We start from the raw sequence: 24,338 nt of genomic DNA on the forward strand, positions 1-24,338 counted from the left end.
TGTTGATTAGCAGAACTTGACAGAAAAGGTGAGAGTTTGAAAAAACTGTGTCTTGGTTTGAAAGACAGGTGTCTGCCAAGGAAGGCAGGAGTCTCCCTTGAAATGGAAAACAAAATGCAACCCCCTTCCCTCTGAATTATTATAATTTCGAAATTAAGGGGCTTTCAGGCAAAGATATGAGGAACAGGAATAACAGTTCTTTATTAATATATGTATGTATGTATATATATATATGTATATAACCAGTCAAACAAAACAACAACAACTCTGGCAGTAACAGCAATCACAAACCCAGTCCCAGCCTTCTTGGCTGTCAGGCCCTTTCCCCTCGGGTGCAGTTCCGCTCGCAGCCGGCAGGGGCGCTGGCGGCTCCCGGTGAGCAGGGCAGGTGCGATGGTTCCCCCGCGGCTGCAGGGGGCGCTCCGGAGCGAGCTCGGGGAGCACGCGGCACCGGTGCCCTGGGATCCCGGGAAGGGATGGAACAAAGGCTTCACAAACCCCTGGGCAGCCGATCCCGGTGTCCGGCCAGACCCTCGGGAACAGCAGGCTGGAATGGCAGGGACGAGCGCAAATCCCGGGTGGCAGACTAGATGGATCGAACTCTGGAGCTGCAGCGGGAACCCTGGGGGGTCTTGACAGGCAGGATGTGCGGAGCCACAGAGTAGCGAGGGCTCGAACGCAGCAGCGGGGGCAGGGAAAGGTGGGTTTGGGAATCCCGGGGTTTCTCCGGTAGAAAGAAGGCAGCAGAAAGCCTGCAGTGCTGACGAGATGGCAGCAGCCTCTCTCTCAGTCTGAACACCGGAGCACCCACCGCCCACACACCCAGGTGAAAGAGAGTAGCTTGTTGGACCACACCCTCAGTGGCTAGCTCCTTTGTCCTCCACAAGTACCCAGCAATTTGTCGCCCTGGCAACACATATGGGAAAATTCCTCAAGAGGGGAAAAAAAAAAAAACCAAACCAGAAGGGGAACTTCCAAAAAACCCCAACAAACTGTTATTTCTAATTGCAGGCATGCTATGCTGTTGGATTCATCTCATTGGTAAAGTGAACCAAACAGCCATCCCAGGCACTCGATCTGGGTACTCTGTGTCTTCAACTTGCTCTTTGCACATGCAGACCTGTGAAAACAGTCCTGTAAAATGTCTTTTCCATTTCATTATATCATCCAGGAAAAGAATTAGAAGCAAATGCCTTTTAAGAGCCTTTTGGAAGCCGGTCCTATCTGGAACCTATTCCAGTTTCCAAAGCCGTCCCATCACAAAATTATGGAATGGTTTGGGTGGGAAGGGACCTTAAAAAGCTCATCTCATTCCAACCCCTGCCATAGGCAAGGACACCTTCCACTAGACCAGGTTGTTCAGAGTAAGTTCACCCTTGAGTGTCTCATCCGCACTCTCACTTCCCAGGGAACACAGAGCATGTTGCAGGCACGAGCCTGCAGCTCCCTGAGCTCACTCCTTTCCAGGACAGTTTGTGCTGCATTTTAGTCCTCAGGCTGTTGACAGGATGCTCGATACTTTCCACACAATGCAAAGTGTCAGTGTAAATTTCCTTATTATCTTGGGGCTATGAATATATCCAATATTACCTCTGAAGGCAGTATTTTTTTCATAAAGACATGGTAGCTATAAGAAAACACCTTTATCTGAATTCAAAGCCAGCTTTTACATAGTGACATCTAAGTGTCTGTTCTACTCTTAAATTTTTTTGCCCTTTTTACATGAAACTTATTTCACTGTGATTTTAAAACTCTCATGGAAATAAAGGTTTGGCACCCTGGAAGCCATTGTCATTGCAAAGGAGCACAGACTCAGTGTTGTAAGGTCTGCCTCAGAGTTCCTCAGGGCTTTGTTTGCAGAGGTGCCTAGAGCCCAGGTCTCTCTCACAAGTGCAAACACAGACCTTGGCTACTCTTATTTTAATTCTTCTCACTGTTACCAAATCAGTAAATGTGCCTGAACATCTGGAGCCCACTACAGTTTGATGGACCAGAATAAGTTCAGCCTCAGATAAGAGCCCTCTCACCCAACCATTCTCCACACAATCTGACCACCAGCATGGCTGGTTTGACAGTGGGATCACCTCTCAAAAGACAAAATATTGCCTATTAATGCACAATTTAGATAAGCCATGAGTGCTTTCAATCCTGAGCTGAGTGGCTCTGGTCTTGGGCCCCTTGGTGGCAGCATGGCTGAGTCCCAGCTGGGCTGGGGACACATCTGTGGGGCTGCTCTGCACTCTCACAGCAGCAGGATTCACAGTTAATGTGTAGCCTGCCAGTTGTTTATTTTTCTCTTTAACAAGATGATTTTTATGTGCTCTTACAAGACCAGTTTATCCACCCAGGTTTCAAGAGACATTTTTTTAGGTAATGAGCAATTTTTAATTGCCCAGGTTATAGTCTTAACAGAACTTTTCTTGCCTCATTAGGTAGATTTGTGATTGATTTGCATTAGCTCTCTATTTTGAAGCTCTCTGCAACTTTAAATTTCCTCCAAAGATGGGAATTTCATTGCCCATGGGCAGAGGAAGCTGAGCTGAACATGATGCAGTGACATCTTGTTCCCTCTGACTGCTGGATGAGCTGGTGCTGTGCCTTTGCTTTGTTTTATTTAAAAGAAAAATAGTCTCTCGAGCACTATAACCTTGTCTGCAAGCAAAAATTCAAGGCAGGTAACTTGCACTGCTGCAGTAAAAAGTAATTTTTAAGACCTGGAGGTGGATCTTTAGGAGGCTCATTGCAGAGGGATTCACCCCAAAGGAGAATCTCTCCAGAGGGAATGGTCCTTCATCGATGCAGCACCCATTTGTTTGTCCTCCACAACAGAATTGCTTTGAGCAAAAATATGGCAACAGATGGCCCATCCCCTACTATTTAGAGTCGTTTTGCCTCCTGTCTACTGGTAGACCCTATCCAGTATTCTCCCTCTGGACCCAACGGTGAAATTCCCATGTGGTTTTGCAACCATGGATATATAAGGCTGTTAACAATGGTGGTAATTGGAATGTTATTTCCATTTAAATATTTAATGTATTTTAAAGTCAGATTCATAAATCTCCTACGTGTGTCACAGCTGAAGTGTTTTCCACTGGTTTTTTTTCCTGACGTTAAATCAAAAGGACTGGTAAAAACTTGTCAGTCTTATGAAAAGTTAATCAATTTTCAATACAAAGGGTAGACAGAGGGAAATTTCCATCTTTAGAGGATTGATCTTGGAAGTTATGGTTGATCTCACTTTTATTGAGTATTTTTTACTTGCTAGGTGAAGGGTCATTTTTTTAGCATTATTACTTTAAATTGCTTCAATATAATGGGTCAAGACTAGAATAGTAAATAAAAGAGTCCTTGGCCTACAGGAAAAAGCTTTCCTGTCTGGAAGATGCAACACTGCAGCAATTTTCTTCATGTTCTATGATAAATTCAGAGAACCCAAATGAAGTGTTGAGAAAACAAAAGAAACAAACTGTCAGGGGCTGAAAAAGCACATTAGTGTTGAGTACACCATCCACTGTTGCCTGTTCTAGTCCTAAAAGCAGGGAATACAATTTTGTCCTTACTTACAGAGGAGAAGGAGAAGCAGATTTTCCTTTTTCCGTGTTGAATATTTATTTTTCCGTCCATTTTCAAAGTGAAAATGCATTTCTGTGCTACTGGTGAAGGAAGGGGCTCTTCAGTCCATGGTCCATGACATGCTGCAGGAATACAAATATCTTGATAGAAAGCAAATATGTAATGATAGATATGATAATATGTATCTGTATATGTCTATATATCTCTATATCTATAGATAGATAGATAGATAGATAGGTAGAGATCTCCCAAAAAGGTCATGTCATGGAAAATCTGCCAGGTGAGCCACGCCAGCAGTGTGTAGGATTACATTAAATGTATGGTTACCCGTTCTCTTTGCTATAGCTAATGAAGAAGGAGGACCTGGAAGATGATTTACTGGGTTGTACACTTGAAGACCTTCTCCAGTTTGATGATTACAACAACGACGGCCACCTGACTCTGCAGGAGCTCTACACGGCCTTCCGTGAGTCCCTGCTTTGGTCTGTCCTGGGTGTTTGAAGCATGTGAATATCTGTGAGGGCACTGTTGTCTTCCCACACATGGTCAGCAAAGATGATCCCTTTTTTGTCTTTAATGCCATGAAAATACTTTGGAAGGCTTATTTCCAAAGGTGTCTGTGCTCCACAGGCTAAGCATGAAGCAGGAGGTTGGTACAGGTGTGTCAAGTTTATTGTTTTCTTCTGTGTTTTGTTGTGCTTCTTGTTGATGGCAAGGGAGAAATGGTGGCCTGGCCAGGTCTGTAGAGTATATGGTTTGCGTAAAGAAACAGGATGGAAACCTGTCCAAAGGTCCTGTGGTAATATGAGTTAGTTTGCTTTGGAGAAGGTGTTTTACTGAATATTTTGCTTGGGAATTATGTTTTCTGCATTTTGTTTCCATGTTAATAAGTATATTACAGTGTGCAATCGTGATACAAATCTCAGCATCCTATGCAAGGATCTGGGCATCACAGAGCTACTTAAACAGTGGGATATAATAAATACTTGTGTTATCCCATTTGTCTTCATAAATTTATGTTCTCGCTTTCAGTTAAGCATTTGTTGAAATCCTTCCCAGGACAAGGCCCACACTGTCTCCTTCATCTGGGTGATAGAAAGTTGTATTGATGCCTGTTCCTTTGTGATACTAAAGAAAAAGGGAAATGGGCAGGGTTATTCAGTAATCAGGATAGTGAGCTACAGAGAACGTGGGTGTGGTTAAGACATTAAAACTGAAGCAGGATTCAACCATTGACTCTGTTGAGTGCAGGGAAAGGGCCAATAACCAGCTGGTTACCTCTTAAGCAGGATTCATTTTAAAGATGGTAATGTCTGTTTTCTTGATTTACAGCTTTTCATTTACAGAAACCCAACTTTAGGTAATAATCACAGAATGGTTTGGGTTAGAAGGGACCTTAAAGGTCATCTAGTTTGATCCCCCGGCCATGGACAGGGACACCTTCCACTAGACCAGGTTGCTTCAAGCCCCATCCAACCTGGCCTTGAACACTTCCAGGGATGAGGCAGCCACAGCTTCTCTGAGCACCCTGTGCTAGGGCCTCACACCCTCACAAGGAAGAATTTCTTCATAAAATATCCAATCTAACCTGCCCTCTGTCAGTTTGAAGCCATTCCCCCTTGTCCTGTCATACCATGCCCTTGTCAAAAGTCCCTCTTCAACTCTCCTGTAGGCCCCCTTTAAATACTGGAAGGCTATTTAAAGTGCTTTAAGATTAGCCCTAGTTGTCAGCTTGGACCTGTTTGAATCACACATGCATTTAATTCAACACAGCGCACTCAAACCAGCAGATATACAGTAAAACATAAAATCTCATACATTAAGAAGGCCTAAAGTGTAGTAAACCAGCTATAAAGGTTTGACATGCAGTTATTTGGGAGCATATTTGGATCAATGGGTTCTCAAAGTCACATCAACTTGAACCTAAATTCTAAAATTCCAAGAATTATTTATATGGGTTTTTGATTCAGTGAATTTTAAGTAGGCAATGAAAATAAGACAAGTACAAAATATTAGCCAATTAACAGCTATTATATTGATAAACCGCAAAACTATCATAACAAAACCCAAGGTGTAGCAATGACTGTTTGTCAAAGGGATTTTGTATCTGAACAGAATTTCTCACCATCTGTAGCTGAAAACCAGACTGACTTCTCCATTTTAAGTTCTCCCAGAATCTCCACTTTTATCAAGAGCAGATAATGGCTCACCAGCTTTTAATTTAAAAGCTAAGTTCATTGCTTTGAAATTTTGGGGAACCTGGAAGCGAATTTAGTGCCTGGTTGAAGTATATTTTTTCCCTTTACTTTATTAAATGATGTAGGAAAAAATCTCAAAAATACATCAAACACTTAAGGGCACACTTCGGTTTATGAAAATTTTGTTTATAAGATGTTTGCTTTGTTATGAGTCAGAATTTGGATTGCAGCAGTAGTTTAAAGGTGCAGCAGTAGTTTAAAGGTACAGCATCCTGCACATTTCTCCTATTTTTTGCCCATTAGAGAGATCCTTTTATTGCTTCAAGTTCACCCAAGCCATGAATTGTGGCTGCCACAGGCTGGCAGCAAGATATGGGCACGGCTGCTCAGCAAGCTGAGTAACATAATTACCAGAATTCAGTGACGTGAGAAAGTCTCAATCTAATTTATCCTCTCAAAAACTCTGTCACATCTGTTTTGGTGCTCTGTGCTGTGATGGAGTGTCACAGTGTCGGAAAGGTTTGGAAATGACCTTGATAATGTGAAGAGCTTCCCAATTTGACATTCTTGTGCTGCGTTAGAAGTTGCATTTCATTTTAGAGAGTTTTGTGTCTTTGTTGTAACTCACAGAGCCACAAAATGGTCTCTTTCACTCCATGTGTATCTGTTGCTTTCCCTTAATCCATCCTCTCTCTCTAAGACCCTCAGGGACCCAAAGGGTATTTTTCTTCCCCATCACACTGGTCATCTGTAAATGAATGAAAAGTGCATGGATGATAGAAATCCAATGTCTTACATTTTCTGAAATGTGGTTTTATCAGTACAAGCACTACATCTAATAGGTGCTATTTTCAATCATAACTTCTAACCATGCTAATCATTTTCATACACATTTTAATGCACAATTTTGGATTATGGACAGAAACAGTGGCCTTCCTTCTAAACCTATGATCTTTCTTCTGATTTTCTGAAAGTTCTTTTGTTCCTTAATCCCAAGAATAGAACTGTTAAGATGATTCTTGCATCTATGAGGATGACTAGAAATGTCTGTTAACACAGGATTAAAGTTTCAGCTTTTCAAATTGCCTTAATCATACACAAGTAATGCATGAGACAGATGAAACACACTCCTGGCAGCTCTGGTAAGAGCCACTTGTAGGTGTCTTCTAATTCCTCATTAATAAATTTTTATTAGATAAGGAGTCTCAGGACCATAATTAAAAAAATAATTTTTGCTGTGATGATCTTGAGATTTTTCACATGCCAGAAATAGAGTACTAGAAAGATTATTTGTCTGTTGTCTTTTCTGTAAGTTGTCACAAAGATTCAATAAATGACTAATGAATGAAAGGCTTAGTTATCATAAGAGCTAAAGCAGTGCATGCATCTAATTAATCAGCATGGAGATAGTCTGGTGAGTTGGCAAGCACATCACCCAGCTGAGTCATACCTTTAAGAATGCTCAGATGGGTGGTTTTTGGATATAACTTCTGGAACTGTATCTGACTGGAAGTCATTAGAATTAGGCATGTCACTTCTGGCATTCCTGTTGTCTTCCCTAATGGGAAAGTGGCAGGTTGGCAATGAAAGCCCAGCTTAAGAAAAAAAAAATCTATGTAATCTTCTAGATCTGTGTTGCAGTGGGGATCCTGCAACACGCATATATCAAACCAGGAGTCCCGTGGAAAGGAAATATATACGGACAGACAGATTCTTGATAGCTGTTTCAGAGATGTTTATTTCTCCAGCCGCATGGCCGGAGCTCTGCCCAGGAACTGTTCCAGTCACGGGACCAAGGGTCCTTCTGCCCGCGCAGGGAACACAAACCAACCAATGGGAACGAGGCTGAGCAGGGACAGGGAAGCCCCGTGTCTGTGCCCTCAGGGCCCCTCTCCCAGGGCTCCATGGCAGGGGAGGGACCCCAACACCTCACCCGTTTTATTTTAATAAAAGGAGAATGAAAACAACTGGATAAACATAACAAGAACAGTTTCAAAACAAAACAAGCCACCCTCCTGAGCCTTTAAATGTCCAATCAGATTCTGTGGAACATCTTAGGGCTGACAGAAGGGAGACAGGACTCTCCGGGCACGCTTTGTGGGGAAACTGAGGCAGGAGAGGGTTTAACTTCTTCCCTCCCCCTTTTCATCCCCCACTCGGCATTGGAAAGGGATTTTTGGGGAAACAATTGGCAAAAGCATGGTTTTGTGAGGGAAACCATGGATGAAAAAACGGATTGGGAATACACTGGGGGTAATAGGACATAGGGTAAAAGGGAAAGGTGGGATTAGGAAAGGGAAACTGTAGGGGGGGCTTACAATAGAGATACTGTCTAACATGACTACGATTTTTTGCATATATACTGCCTTTTACAGGAACACCATCAGGCCCAGTGACCTGCGATGCTTGTAACCCTTTTCTCCCTACTACAATATTAAATTCCACCACCTCTCCATCTCCCAAGCTTGGGATGCATTTTTCAGGGTTATTCTTTTTAATAGCAGTTCTATGCACGAATATGTCTTGCTGGTTGTCACACCTTGTTATAAAACCATAATTTTGCTTAACATTATACCATTTTACTATCCCTAAGGTCTTAGTTGCTATGATCTTTTCCTTTTTCCGAGTGGCTGCTGTTTTCTGTCTCGCTGCGTCTTTGCTGTCTCTTTCGGTCGCTCCCATGTTGGAATTGTCGGGGCTGCTCGTGCCTGCGCGCTCTTCCCGGGGTTGCGTTCGGGGCCGTGCGGGCCGGGCTGGGCCGTGCCGCTCAGTTCTCCGTGCGTCGCCTCCTCTGGTCGCAGCTTCGCTGCCGCTGCCGGGCGCTGCACCCACGTCTCGGCCGGGCCCCCGAGCGACGACTCCCCCGCGCCCCGCTCCAGCGCGTGTCTCGGCTGGGCGCGGCTCCGTTCCACTGCCACCGCCGCCAGCCGCCGCCCGCGCGCCGCCCCTCTCGGTCGGGCGTTCACGGGGCTCGCTCCACCACGCGCTGTGCTGCGCCGTGCGGGTCCCACCGGGTCCCGCTGCTCCCGCCGCTCCCCGCTCCGCCGCGCCTCGCTCCGCCACCGACACTGCGGCTCGCGTGGCTCCGCCCGCGCGCGGGAACTGCCTCGCTGCTGCTCTCAGAGCGCTCGGTGCACGTGGCCTGGGCCGCACGGTCCCTGCGCCAGGCTTCCCTTCGCCAGGACACAGCTGACATTGCTCAACAGTCTCGGTAACTAAATAATATTCACGAAAATATTCTTCCATCGGCATATATTTTGACTCCAGTATTAACTGTGTCCAAACGGTTTTCCAAAAGCCCTTGGTAAGAATTAAATCCCAAGAAACATAGAAAAAGTTCTTAAACAACCATGCCAGGAAGTGTTTCAGTTCTTTTTGAGCTTGAATCAAGCTAAAATTTACAAATCGTTGTTCAAGAATCATTTTAAGTTTAAGATAAATGTCCATATGCGGCTCTGAGAGCCAAGAGTCTTCCCACCGTTCCTCCATAGTTTAGATATGGAATAGCAAAGCAAAACCAAGAAGAGGAATCCAAAGTTTCCAGGGTTTACTCACACAAATCAGTCGCTTAGGGATCGGGGATCGTTCTGCTCTCAAATCTCCACCATTTGTTGCAGTGGGGATCCTGCAACACGCATATATCAAACCAGGCGTCCCGTGGAAAGGAAATATATACGGACAGACAGATTCTTGCTAGCTGTTTCAGAGATGTTTATTTCTCCAGCCGCATGGCCGGAGCTCTGCCCAGGAACTGTTCCAGTCACGGGACCAAGGGTCCTTCTGCCCACGCAGGGAACACAAACCAACCAATGGGAACGAGGCTGAGCAGGGACAGGGAAGCCCCGTGTCTGTGCCCTCAGGGCCCCTCTCCCAGGGCTCCATGGCAGGGGAGGGACCCCAACAGATCTGTATCATCATCATCATCAATAAGGACAGGTCAGTTTGTAATACAGATAAATCAGGGAGAGGGAAAAGATGCATTCCATCAAAATGCCTTTATCCTGTCAACATTGTTTAGCTAATAAGGAGTCATTAAACCAACAATAAAATCCCCTTAAATTCTAGCTCATGGCCCATTAAAGTACTGTCCTGATGTTGTATCTGGACCAAAACAACCTACAAAGGAAGTTTGAAAGAAAAATACTGAATTGTTATTTTTCAGTGCAGTCATTATGTGCCATGGTCTATTGCATGTAAGTTACATGTAGACAGAAAATTGCTGTTTCTCTAAGATGAGAGACATGTCATCTATGGGTATATTGCTATCTAAAGAACACAAGTGGTTTTTAGTAGGGACATTTTTCATGCAGGAATGAATGCGGCAGCTGCAGGATTAATGTGCTCTTAACTCCGATTAAGGAGTACATGATGATGTTTTTCTTTCCTCCTTGATTCTGTTTTAGGTCAGATCTTCCTTTTTTTAACACGTCCTTAATATTAACCAAAAAAAGCACAAGGAAGAAATATGAAAATGAGACATATACACTTTCAGCAGGAGGTCAGGGAAATGCTGGATAGCAGCCAGGGAGGGTGGATGGTGCCAGCCCTGGGGCTCTCCCAGCACCGCCACCAGGGACTGGGAGACCAGAGTGAATTTGAATGAACTGGGTGAAAAAATGAATTGAGGGTCTGGGCTGGGCACAGGTGTCAGGTAAATCACTGCCAGTGCAGAGAAGTAGTGTTGGACTGGCTCCAGATTTACTGCAGTGATCCTAAAATCTCCAGGAGCTGTATTCCCCACAGACGTGTGGTGTGGAGGAGGGAGAAATCCATTCCTGCTCCTCCACCATCCTCCAGAGGCTCATTAGAAGTGTGTAGTATAAGACAGATGTATTTTTGAGTTGTGCATGTTTCTGGTTCACTAGAAACTACTTTAGGGCAGAGCTTTTAATTGTCCCAAAATTGTGGGGATTGGTGCTGACCAGGAAAAAGCAAAGCTCTATGTTGAGAAACAGGGAATGAAACATAAAAAGGGGCTTGCAGGGTCAAGTGGGAGAGGAATATGTTGAGTGAAGAAGAAGCTTTCAGCAGTGTGTCTGTTCTTGGTAGATATAGCAGCATATCCAACTCTATGATCTCATAATAAACAAAGTGATAATGGTAAATAAATACTGTTTGAGGAAAACAAATACCCCTATTTGCTGTCTATGTGTGTGTGTATATATATGCATTCCACATACAAGTGGCAAGCCAGCTGTTCCAGCAGTAATTGCACCTGTAAAATCCAAGTGTTCATTCACAAATTCATGAAGCTGTTCTTGATGGCACAGCACCTAGGGTCAGGTATTTGTTGCTGTTTCCTTCCAACTGGATTGGTCAAGCCCAGATAATTATATTGGACAAGTATATTGTGAGGTAAAATGTTTTGCTTGCAGTGTTTTCTTAAGCAATGTTGTAGCAACAGTTACCTACAGAATCAAATCATAGTCCTGACGTATTGACAGTTCGTGCCCCATGCTCTGCCTCTCCCACTGTAATCTCCCTGGCTTGTGATTTTTCTTTCATGTTGCTGCAGATATTGGTACAAACTTGGAAATAATTCATGAGCTTACCAGCATTGATTGCTTCTCCTGTGAGCGATGTGATATCCAAACTTCAAACACGGCTGAGCAAGCAGGGGAGCGACGGCCTCTGCTTTTGGTTTGAGGCAGTGTTAGAGGAGCTACTCAGGAAAGAAATGAGGTTTCCTTTAGTTGGCCAAAGCAGTCCATTCTTGATTGCCTTGGGGAATAGTGTGCAGATGTGCTACTGAGGATGAAGGCAACTTATGGGGCATTTAGTAGTAGTAGTAATAATATTGTTGTTATTATTTTTACTGTTATTATTATCATTAATAGTATATTAATACTAATTTAGTCATGCAATCTTACAGCAGAAACAAAAAGATTAAAAAATCAAGGAAAAAAGCAGAAATTGAAAACTATTCAGCTTGATTCCTGCAGGAAGTGCCAAGTGGCTGAACAGGGATGACAGAGGAACCCAACAAGCACCTAAGTCACTCCAACAGCATTTTGTCACTAGCATTCCCACAGCTGAGCCATGGGCCCATGCTGGGTTTTTAGGCATTTTGAGCATGGAGCTGGTGTGTGTGTTGGAGGCAGACACAGCAGCTCAGCACAGGAGAGAGTGCCCAAAGGCTCATGAGTGGGCAAGACTGAGCTCCAGGCACACGCTCGAGGATGGAGGTGCCTTTGATCAGCTCCTGAGATCTCCCTACTCCATATGTTTTGACTTTAGATCATTTTCAGAAGCACCTAACTCCTTGCCTCACTCATAAATGCAGTGTCAGATGCCTGGCTTGAGCACTAGGAATGATCCTGCTGCACCTGGAAATGTAATTTTTGTCTGGTAGGATGCCTCAGCTGGGGATATCACAGTGAGTTCATCTGTACTGCATTTTAGTGGGCAGCTATTTCTTGAATGTGGAAAATTTTCTTGCTTGGGGTTTCTTTTTTTTCCTCCCTTGCTATCAAAGAAACACACTGCAAAGAAAAAAATTGATTTCTTTTTCTGTCTGAGCTCTTCTAAAGCTCTTCTCATTGTGAGAACCTTTTGCACTTCAAGTCTAAAATATATCTCAGGGCTCCATCAAAGTGCCCTGCATTGTTTGCAGTTCCACAAAACAGCCGTCAGAATCAGGTTGGTTGTGTAGTCTCAATTTTTTTGCTGTATTTTGAACAAAGCAAAAGGTATCATCTCAGAAGAAGAAAAAAAATCAGAATTAATTTGTAGGAAGAAAGACAAGTTTAATCTAAGCAAAAAGGCTTCAAAAGCTAAAATGTGGTTCCAGAGAAAAAGTTAAAAGTGCTCAGATCAGGAATAATTATGTTGTATGTGGATGCATGCTTGCCAGTGGAGAGAGGGACATGGTTTTGCCTTGGGCTAAGAAGAGAAATGTTTCCATGTTCAGGCCAGACATTAATTCATTTAACCAGGGCTGCTGCTCAGCTTTGTAGCCTACCCACTTTATATATTTGGCATTATAGCTTCAATTAAGAGAGTCTCCTCAAATAAAATTTTAGCAGAATTAATGGTAAACAAAAATGTGATTAGAATGATTGTGGTTTCATGTCAAGAGTAGAGGCCAGATTTTTTTCATGGAAAGCCAGGGAGGGTGCCTGACATTGGTTTGGCTGTTTCCATGTCAGAACCCACACACAAAAGTGTCAACTGCCAAACTCCAGTATTTTTTCAAATAGGGAAGCACAGAATGGTTTGGGTTGGGAGGGACCTTAACCTCATCTTGTCCTAACCCCGTGCCACAGGGACATTTTCCAGTAGAAAAGGTTGCTCCAAGCCCCGTCCAACTTTGAGCATTTCCAGGGATGGGGCATCCACAGCTTCTCTGGGCAACCTGTGTGTACTAGTTTGAAAACAAACCAGTGGGAGGCACCAAGTCAGAATAACAGCTTAATAGGGAAATTTTTAAAAAAGGCAGAAAACACTGGGTTAAACTGACAGAGTCAGGATACAACCTGACACCCTGTTAGTCAGGGTGGTGGTAGCAGTCTGATAAAATGGTGGCTGCAGTCCTCCTGAAGTGATGGATGTGGTTCTATTGAAGTGGTGATCCTGTAGAAGGGGCTGCTCTTCCTCAGAAGGTCCAATGGTGGCTATGTAACTCCTGTCCCCTGGGAACCCAGTGGAAAGGGTGTCTGTGGTGTTGGGAATCTCAGATTATACCCAGGATGGAATGCTTGGTTCCTCCCCCTGGGTGGAGCATCTTACAATGGGATGATGAGTCATGAGGCCAGGCGTTGATGGGCTCATTAACAGAAAGTCTGGGGGGAGGAGGCAAGGAAACACTGCCCCACCTGGTTTCAACAGCTCATGAGGATGGTAATAGAATACACTGCAACCCAGGACACTGTGCCAGGGCCTCACCATGCTCACAGGGAAGAATTTCTTCCTAATATCTAATCTAAACCCAGGATCTTTCAGTTTAAAGCTGTTCCCCATTGTTCATATCTCTCATTTCCAAAGGTACCATCTATAAAATGTCAACAGGTTTAATATGCAAGAACTGAGTAAGAGAAAGTGATTTAATTACAAGTTGTTATTGGAAATCTATTGTCTACAAATTGCAAAGAAAACTCACTAGAAGACAATGTACTGTTGATCTTAAAATGTTTTTCAGGGTGCATTGATTTGTTAATCTTGGTTTTAAATGCAAGAAATTGCCATGTGGAATAGTGCTTCAGAAGTGATGTAGTACAAACCATGTCGAATGTCTACACACACTGTTGCAGGACGAGAATATTTAAATATTTATAAGTATTTATGACTGACTCACTGGCGCATAAACCAGGCAAATACCATTTCTCAAAAAATTATTTGATCTGCACCAGCAATGTTCACTGAAGCAATTTCACATGCACAAATAATAGTATTTTGGGTTACTTGCAAACACAAAATTATGTCAGTGAAGAGCAAATAGAAATATTGGTGAAATCATAGAATGGCTGACAGTCCTAGACACACATTGAGTCACCATCAACCATTTAACAAACGTGTAGATGGGGCACCTGAGGACATGGTTCAAAGGTGGCCTTGGAAGTGCTGGAGTAACAGCTGGGCTTCATGATTTTTGGGGGCTTTTCCAACCTAAGTGATTCTATGATTCTCTGTGCGCCTTCATGTCATATAGCTAGGGTCTAAAAAGTATAATTTTCATTTTCTATGAGCTGGGAATGAAGAATTGCAGGAGTTCCTATGGCTTCCTTATGGTGTTGCAAAACCAGAGGCCATTTCTGAATGAAAATTGGACCCAAACTTTGTGTTGGTTTTTTGGTTTTTTTTTTTACTTTTTAGTCTTATTCTGTCTTTCTGAGGAATTGTTGAAGCAAATGTAATATTTTCATGAAGCAAAAATGTCTTTTTCTTAAAAATGGGCAAAATTACACTTAAATGCCTAAGACTTTACATGAAGTCGTGATATGGTAGCATCCTGAGCAAGCTTTCCTAGATCTTGTTTTATTACATACAGTCCAGAACATTTCAGCTGCAGTTTTCCTCTTCTTTCTTATTTTTCCTCCCTGTATTTCCAAGTGGGTAATTGCTAGAGTTTTATTTTCTTTTCAAAATCTGCCTTCATCTGAGGAGAGCTGCTGTGGATGGTCTCTTTGTCTTTTCAGGCATCTCATGGATGCTTTGAATTGCTTCTCCATTTAAGTGTTCTTCATCTTTTCTTCCACTGGTTGAGCAGATTCATAGCTTTTAAGGCCAAAAATTTTCTATGATATATCAAAAATAAAAAATTACCTAACACAGCCTCAGTCCCACCAGAGTTAGTGCAGAGGGTAAAACTTCCTTTATTACCCTTCCCCTCCCATATTACCTTTCCTCACCATCCAGGCAGGGATCATGCTGCTGTTCTGTGATTTGTCACTTACTGACCCTTTTCCCAGGATTAGTGACCTCATCTGGTTTAGTTTTTGTAGTTCTGCCCTGCTTTCCTTGTTCCTGGTCGTATGGTGACTGTTTTATATATAATTGCATACATGGTTATATTAAAATGCTACATTATGCTCAGATGCAGGTTACTGGCTAACCCCAAAAGCTCAGCACAACAGTCCTGCCTCCCACTCCATCACTCTCAGGTGTCTAAAGTGTCAGCTGGAATTTCTGTGTTCATTCCAGATCTCAGTGGAGATGTTGAACAGATTTGGGCCTTGGATGGCTCTAGGAACAGCCCTGTTTGCATGGATCCCTCTGAGAAATGGTTTTAGAGATCTGTCCATCAGCCAGTTCTTAGTTCACTTAGGACAGACTTTATTGGCACTGTACAGCACTACAGAGCTGCAGTGCTAATTTTGTATTTAAAATGCCAGAGCAGCCATCAGAAAATTATCGAGTACAGTACATATCCCCAGTGTAGTGATACAATTTATGGAGAGCCACAGCTGAGATATTTTTATTTCATGTTCTTCACAGGAGAAAGTCTCCTTGACAAATCCAGGATGCCCAGATAGAAACTTTAAAAAAAAAATAGCAGTAGAAAATTGAATAAGCTGAACTCAAAGGTTGGTTCTGCTTTAATACTTCCAAAAAGAATAAAAAAGGGTGCTAGCCTTTAGAAAAAAGTAAAAAGCTTCAGAGATGCTTCAGTGGCATCAGGATTTGAGGTGAAACTCAGCTGTTGTTAATATCTGTCTTTAGCACCACCATAAAAAACTCATTCTCAAGATTCTTGATGATCAAAACTTCAGAAAGAATATCAAGAGCCATCGATAGACTTAAATAAGGGGGAGCTCAGCCCTGCTGTGCCTCCCAAGCACTGTTCCTGCTGTCAGCTTTTCCATCTGCAATATATAAAATTCAGCTGCAGAATTTTTGTTTCTCTTTTTGCAAACAAGTACAGGCACTACTGAACTCATGCTTTATGCCACAATTAGATTCCTGTAGCTTTCATCACAGTCCAGACACTGATATTCCAGCAGTATTATTAGAAACTTGCTGCTTAGAGAAGTAATTTGTGACCATGATTTAATAGAAGAAAAAAAAAAAAAGAAATATGCTAAGTATATGTCTCTTTATAATTTGTCATTCTGTTCATCATACAAACCTGAATAATGTACTAGTAAGGATCACAGGTCCTGTCCTGGACACTGAAGCACTTGGAACAGTGTCCTGCTCTGTGGCCAGCTGAAGCCCAGCATTGATTAGTAGCACCATATATCAGAGCCCCAAAAACTGCTGAGGCAGGGGGAGTGCAAAGGGTGATGGAACAGGGAGTGGGAATGATGATGATTACACAGCAAAGCCCCAAAAAAGAGTGGGGTGAAAAGAGAATGAAAATATCCTCACCCTGGGATTTCATAGGGTATATATGCATCTTTTAAATATGAAATTAAATGAAAGAATTGAGAGCTTGAAAGACCAGAGTAACATTTCAAATACCCTTTCACACTGTATTTTGACATGAACTGTGTTTCACAGGGTTCTCCCACATCCTGATTTCCTGTAGTGTCAGGGCAGGGCTCTGGACTGATGGAGTGGCTGTTGGAAATGCTTTCAGGTACAGACTGATTTTGAAGTTTTTCCTGAAAGACGCTGCCCAGACAGACTCTTCCTGTGGTTTTGTTCTCCTGTCTGGCTCTGTGACCTGGTTCTCTATGTCATTCATGCTTCACTGTAAACATGGAGAAAATTCAGATTTCTCCGGTTGTTTGGGGCTACCACAAGTAGAGTCATCCATCACACCCCTTTGCTGAAGCTCTGCATGCAGCCAGGGTGCTGTCCTGCTGTCCACAATGTACGAGCAAAAAAAAACCCAAGTTAGTTTGACCCTGATCTGTGAAAACCCAAGAGCTGTCACTGGTCCGGACGCTGTATGGCCAAGGTCAGGCACTGTTTGTTTTTCATAGAATCATAGAATCATTAAGGTTGGAAAATGCCTCCAAGATCATCAGATCCAACCTTTACAGCAATACGTGCATATATTTAATACATATATATGCATATGTTAATATAACGTCTCACAGATATTTGATAGCTCTTACAATTAGACTCGTAAAAATTTTGCTTCACAAATGTCTCCCTTTTACATTCTGCTCACTCCCGAAAGGCTGTTGATCTAAGGAACCCATTGCTGCTGTGGGGAGAAGACATCATTTCTGCAGGAAAATTCAGGAGATGTGCATGGAGCCCTTAGCAAGCTGATGAGAGGAAATGCGTCTTGCTACTGCTGGTCTGTGTGGAATGTTGTTGTTGGTATTTAACCTGTCCATTAGCACATCCTGTAACAAAATTGGGAGCTAGAGGAAAAGCATTTGTTAATGTTTGTGTGGTGAAACAGAATGAGATGCTGTGTCACCTGCTACTCAGCATCTTCCCAAGAACCTGGTGGTTTACACACCTGGGAAAGGGTTCCTCTAGAGGATGACTATTGTGGGTATAAGTTCACGTATAAACTTAAAATTTCCTGCAGTTTACAACAGTGGACTTAAAAAAATAACCATTGTCCAGGACCTAATTTGCAGGACAGGAATCTCATTTCTTTATTATTCTTAGAATGCTGATGTGTTTTTCTTTAGTCTGCTAGTTCTGCAGCAAGACGCTTTGGTTTCCTGTTGAGGACACCTTGGCTGGGGTGGGAGGCATGGACCTCCCATCCTCCTGCAGCAGGGAAATCCAGATTCATCTACAAACTAAACCAGCTGGAACCAAAATTCCTTTTTCTGTCCTAAATACCCAAACAAGAACTTGTCAGTCCTGACATCTGTAGCTGATATGCAGGCATCACTAGATAGGGTTTACACTCCTGTAGGACCTGGGGGCAAAGTTCTGAAAGAACAAGTGATAGCATCTGGTTGCATTTGGTCATTATGGATAGTGGAGGCAGTTGCCTTCAGTCTCTTCTCTTCAGGGGACTGCAGTTCATTGTAGCAACAACAACAACAAAAAAAACCTGTGCCAGATTCTCCCACAGTAAACAGCATAAAAGTCTGCCCTGTCTATCCTTAATTCCTGTAACATTGACAGCCACCAAATTCATCTCCAGCCTTTGGAACAGTCCATATGGTAATTTACAGGCTTAAGAAGGTATAAAATGGACATATGTTTTGGCTGTTTTAGCACATCTCCACTTACTCTAATTCTAATTATTATTGGGTTTTTCACCATTAATGTATATTCAGTGCAGTATTAAGCACAAAGAATACAAGTGTGTCTCCTAGGTAGACTGGCTTGGAGTCTGCTCAGAGGCGTAATGTGTCTTCTGGCAGGTCTAGAGAGTTGTGTGGCTTTTAATGCAATTTGCTAAGCAATCATCTGCTAAAATATGAGATGTATATGAGGCTAAATTTGTTACAGAATTGCTATTATCCTCCTTATTTTAAGATGTATTTTTATGAACCCATTCAGTCCAAGATGCGCTCATGGAAAGACTCCAATATGTTAATCGGTATTTATTGAGTACCTCAGTGTAATGGGATGAACAGACACTGTGGATTGTAATTAATACATTGACATGCAGTGACTGTAGGTGAATGGAAGATGAAAGCAGTTTAGAATGGACAGAGTGTGCATTCATCTTGCAGTGCTACATGGACACCCACCGAGTCAAAGAGCTCTCAAAAAGAATGGAAATGCATTTTCTTTGCCAAGCGGGAGTTTTTTGGCAATTGCAAAACATACTGACACGGCAGAAATACAGTGTGGGCGCTGGGGGTGCTGCTAATGCATGAACTCCTCTGGAGAGCAGCACATCCCTCCGGCATTATCCATGAAGGAGAGGGATGCTTAGGACATAAAAGAACAAACTTGGCTGCTGCCATCCAGGTGAGCACAGCTGGTGTCTCCTCCTTCTCCCCCCTTCCACCTTTCCCTTATCCTGCACCCTCTCTGACTTGAATTCGGTGAAAACAAGTGCATTGAGGGAGGGCTTTGGCTCAGAAAATATGGTTTTTTCCTTTCTCAATCATGGTGAGCGTAACCCACTTACTGCTGTGATGCATTAGCACAGGTGGCCTCTGAACACAATGCATTAAACAAATTATATGAGCTGCAAATAATGCGGTTTGTATTCCAGCACATAAACAGGGCTTCAGCAAACACATAAACCAATGGCAAAAATCTACTTTTCAGATTTCACTTTTCAAGCCCTGTAGTGAGGCACTAATACAATTATGTCAAAAGTCTGTTGAGCAGATAGAAGTAATGAACTGTTGGATTCCTGCTCTGTGAGAGCTCTTTAACAGCGGACGTTGAGGAATGAAAGATTTCCCCTGCACCAGGCATCATGTGTCCAAGAGCTTTACAAGTAGCAAAAAAGAGAGTGGCAGGTTAGCTTCATTCTTCTGGCTCTTGGGAGGGGATCAGCAGCTCTGAGGCATCACTGATCAGCACTCCTTTTGTTAAACGTTAGGCAAGAGAAGACTTGGCAGGTGTAATTTCCTTTAAGGAGAAAGCAGGAGGGAAGGGAAAAAGAAGGCTGCGAGACTTCGTACCACACTGTACTGAGCCATCACCTTCATCCTCCTGTGCAGTCACTCTGAGGGGCAGATCTTCCATCAGGTTCTGCAAGCACCCCGTGAAACAAAAAGTGCTTTAGTAAGTGTTAGTGATCCACTAATTTACTATAATGAAAGAAACTTTGAAGAAATCAACAGGGCCAGTGGCAAAGCAATTTCATTACACGTCTCATGTCAGCCCACTGGATAATTTACTCTGAGGAATAGATACAAGTTGCTCATAGAATAGGTTGAAATATCTTATGAAGCAGTTATACGACTTGTGGGGATGTTTGACTTCCTATGGTTATTATTGCTTTTGTTATTAGATTTTGCGGACGATGCCCCATAGGAATTGGATTGTGAGGCCCAGCTAATTTAAAATTCCAGCATCAAAAGCTGTCAGATAAAGTCCATTTTAAGTTGCTTGAAATAACAGATTTATTTCAGTGCAGTGGAGGTGACTGGTGCTGAGCTCTGGAAGTAGCCCATGAAATAACTGCAGTTGTTGTAACACCTGTATGGAGACAGTGGAAGTGCTGTCTGAGCCTTACTCTTTCTCTTTTTATTTTCTTGTGAAAAATTACCTAATAAAGTGTCAGAGTAACCAAGATGATTTTGCTGTGCTGAAATTTTACCTAATTGGTCTCCTGGGTGGTTCTGCTGTTGGAGCCTGGGTGAGCCCCAGGTTGCGCAGGGACTGTGCAGCTGATGTGCAGCAAACCCAGCAGTGTCTGACTTTGAAGTGTGTTACTTCTTGTAAATCCGTTACGTATCAGGTTTGTGTTTTAAATACAAATTCTGCACACTCTGAGAGTCTTTGCCTATTCCAGTGGTAAGCTGGAATAACAGCTTGCCCAGAGTAGCCGTGGATGTCCAATCCCTGAAGTGTTCAAGGCCAGGTTGGATGGGGCTTGGAGCAACCTGGTCTGGTGGAAATTGTCCCTGCCTGTAACTTTAATCATTTTTTAAGAGCTCATTTACTTGTAAGTGGAATTGTTCCTGGGTCACAATTCACCTACCTATAAATATTTGCAGTCTCTTTTGACCCATTTCTTCTGCCCACTCCATAAAATCAACAAGACATCAATCACCAGTGCAGTCTGCCTTAAAAATAAATAAATAAACCAGTAACAGCCCTGCAGGAAAAACAGCCCAAGGAGGAACAGAAGCTGCTAATTTACATTTTTTTGACTCCCTTCCTACCCTCAGCAGGTTAATACAGTGCAGGAGCTGGGATTCCACATGGCATTCCATCCCATCTTGCAGCCTGCTGGTTCCATCTTGCAGCCTGCTGGTTTCCTGTGCCTGCTCACTGCCGTCCAGGGCCACAGAAGGTGACTGCCCGTGGCCACCAGCATCTCCACCCCCATCTTTACATGCCTGGCTTCCTCTTCTCAATTAGACTATTTTTTTCCATACCTGCCTCTTTCTACTCTGATGGAAATAAAGGGAAAGGTTTTCAGATTAAGGCACAAGAGGAACATGAACAATTCCTATTTTGGCAAATTATGGTATTTCTAAGCCTTGTCCTTGTGTAACTCATGAAAAGGTTGACTATAGTGTCCAAGAGATATTTTCTTTGTTGCTCGGAAATTGTTCTGGATCAACAGCAGATGGGTCTCAGCCGTCAGGGGCTATAACATCTCTCTTCAATTCACAGACACTGAAAAGCTGGAAGAGTCAAGGGTAACTTTTGTCTCTTATCTCACAGATCTCTTTTTAACTAGAGTAAGAAAGAAACCATTTTTTCACCATTTTAAATCCTTCTAAACATACCTATTGCAGGACTTGCCATGTCCTCCTCCTCTGGTCGTGGGCTGTCTCTGATGTCCCTGTGGTGTCCAGTGCAGAAGGAAATACATTGGCACTGCATATGAAAAGGTTACACGTTTGCTCATTCCTGTGCTACAAACTTCTTAGACATGTCCACATCACACTTAGATGTGGAAATAATGGTGGGATTTTGTCCAATTGAATTGGGTGTTGCAAGCTCTGCTGGTTTCTAAGGAGGGATTCCGATGGGAGATATCCCTGCTCCAGTGGATGGACAGCATCTCCCTTTTGTGTCAATACTTCAGGAGTTTCTTTTCTCAGAATTAGCTGGGCAACACATCAAGGACTATATCCAGATTTCACATTATGTGATTTTCTTACAACTGTTCATCCCATAGGTAGCCTGTCCCATGCTGGTGGAGGTTGGTGTCAGCCACGTGGAAATGCCCCTGCCAAAAACAGGGTCTTTCTGGTCAGAGTATTGATTTGTGTGATCTGTAGCCATGGGAGTGGTGCTTCCTGGCAGGAATATGTGTCCTCACAAGGTGAAGGAGAGAATAATCCATATATTCAATAAAGTCTTCAGGATTTTGTATGCTTGAACACTGGTACAATGTCAACATCACAATCTCATCGGATCACAGGGTTTTAGTTAAATAAAATGACAAGAAATTCCTTTGGACTTTACCCATCACCTGAAGAAATTGGTTAGAGTCTGAGTTTGTAGAGCAAACACATTGAAATGAATTTGAAGAACTTCTGGAAATAGCAAGACCTGCATGGGTAACTTGCTTGCAATTTCTATTATTAAGATTTAATTTCTAAAATTGCAAACTATGACTGGGAATTATTTATTACATTACCCAAGAAATTTCTTGGTCTTCCTATCTTTGTGAATTACTTTTTCAATTTTTTTTTTTTATTCAGTGCAGCAAAGGGATCAACCACTTCTCTGTCATAGCTACTTTCACATTTCCACTGAGCCTAATGCCTTCCTAGAATTGAGAGTAGTCAGTCTCTGTAAAATGCAATTTAGGCTTCCCTTTGTGCCACAGGACAGCAGGACCGGACAAGGGGGTGCGTTTGGGTGCCCAGTCAGTCTGACTGAAGCTCTCAGTTTTCAGGCAAGTGTTTGTTGTGTGGGTTTTTAATAGTATTCAACTTTTTGCTTTTCTGCCCTCCAGAGATGAATTTAGAAGCCATAAAGATGCCCTTCCTGCAGCCAGCACCAAACGGGCGGTTGTTAGGATCTGTCAGTGGAGTCGAGCAGGGCTAGTGCCTGAGGATGGCCCTGGCCCAGGGAGCTCCCGCTGTGACCAGGGATGCGCAGTGCCAGCCATGGCCATGGCAGACACAGATCCCCTCACAAGGACATTGCCGCTCACTGCTGCAAAGGGTTTTCATGCTGAGCATCGCAGTTTTTTCCCCTCTTGGCTAAAGCCCAACTGCCTTCTACTTCAAATGAAACTTTTGAAGAATACTTCATTTTCACTGTGCCTCAGAGTGACTTCTCCCCAGAATCTGACCTTGCTGTCTCCACCTGAAGCTGCTGTGAGAGCTGGGTGTCCAGGGGAATCGCTGCCACCAGCCACTATTTATCTCTCTCTAAAGTGAGACAGCCACACTCATGTATCACACACAGGGACTGGAGTGACTTTAAAGCCAAGATGACTGTAATGCTGAGGAGTAATTTGCAAAGTGGGTAAACTATCATGCTCTGGATTTTTAAAAGCAGTGTATTTGCTGTAGGTGGTTCCTCTCAAAGACCCCTTTCACCAGATACTGAAAGAAACCCTAGGACAGAGGTGCCAGATTTTCCAATTATTTAAATGCCATCATTTCATTGCAATAAAGGTTAGAGGACCCTGGACCATGAAAGAAATTTTTTACAAGAGACGATATTGTTTCATTTTTATAGAAAAGAATAAACTGTTTACCATGTGTTGGTAACAAAGCAGCTCTGCTGATGGGGGAGGATACAGACTAAGTTTATAACCATCTTCCTGAGCATGCAGAAAAAGGAGTGTTGGGTCCTGGATGGACACCAAGAGTTAGGGCATGTCTCTCTGATTGGGAACATTGAGGGGGATGTGGGGACTGCTGCCTCCAGACAACACCTGCAGGAAAGGACAGGAGCAGCCTCATGGGACAGGTTAGAGCAAGGAGAGGATGGTTGGTCACGTGGAAGAAGGCAAAGAGGCAGGTCCTGGTTTTCATAACTAAGCAAGACTCGGTTGGACCAGAGCTGTAGCACAAGGTGAGCTGATGGCACACCTGCACTGGGTACTCGTGGCAGCTGGCTGCAGCCACTAAGGAGTTGCCTTGTTCCCCTGACTGCTGCAGGGTAATATTTGTGGTATCTGGGAACAGCTGTATTGCCCTCTTCTGAAGCTAAATCTGCTGTAACAGTGGCAGGAGCAGATGAAGAAAGGATCTGTGAAAAAAACCTCTGAGGCAGAATTGAGTAACTCTGCCCTGCAGAATATGGAACTGTCCAGCCTGACTATCTCCCAGAAAAATAGCATCTCTTGCAGAACATGGTAAGAAAGAGAATGCAGTAGCATCTGTGATCCAAGGCTCTGTGTCCTTAAATCAGTGAACCTGGATTTATAGAAGTGAACCACCTGTCATTTCCCTTGTAGGGGATTTTTTTTAAAAGCAGCAACATTCCTTTACATCACCTACCATGTCAGGGCAGTACAAACAATGGGCCTTTTTCCATCATGTTACCTGGCTGGAAACAGCAAATAAGGACATATGGAAAAGTTTTTATTTTTTTCTGAGCAAGCTCTCCTACAGGAGGTGGGAAGGAGCCCTCATCTCCAACTTGATGGGCTGT

At 43.2% G+C, this 24,338-nt stretch overlaps 1 protein-coding gene across 6 annotated transcripts in view; it reads left to right on the top strand.

Annotated features, from left to right (window-relative positions):
• FSTL4 (follistatin like 4) overlaps window positions 1-24,338 on the top strand; it is a 228,173-nt gene that overhangs the window by 121,446 nt on the left and 82,389 nt on the right. For all 6 annotated transcript variants that reach the window (XM_048319875.1, XM_048319879.1, XM_048319881.1 and 3 more), the window contains one exon: window positions 3,919-4,039. In XM_048319875.1, the coding sequence (XP_048175832.1) occupies window positions 3,919-4,039 (121 nt within the window). The remainder of the gene's footprint in view (window positions 1-3,918; window positions 4,040-24,338) is intronic.

This window comes from Corvus hawaiiensis, chromosome 15 (genome assembly GCF_020740725.1).
Source record: "Corvus hawaiiensis isolate bCorHaw1 chromosome 15, bCorHaw1.pri.cur, whole genome shotgun sequence".
Taxonomy (NCBI): Eukaryota; Metazoa; Chordata; class Aves; order Passeriformes; family Corvidae; genus Corvus; species Corvus hawaiiensis.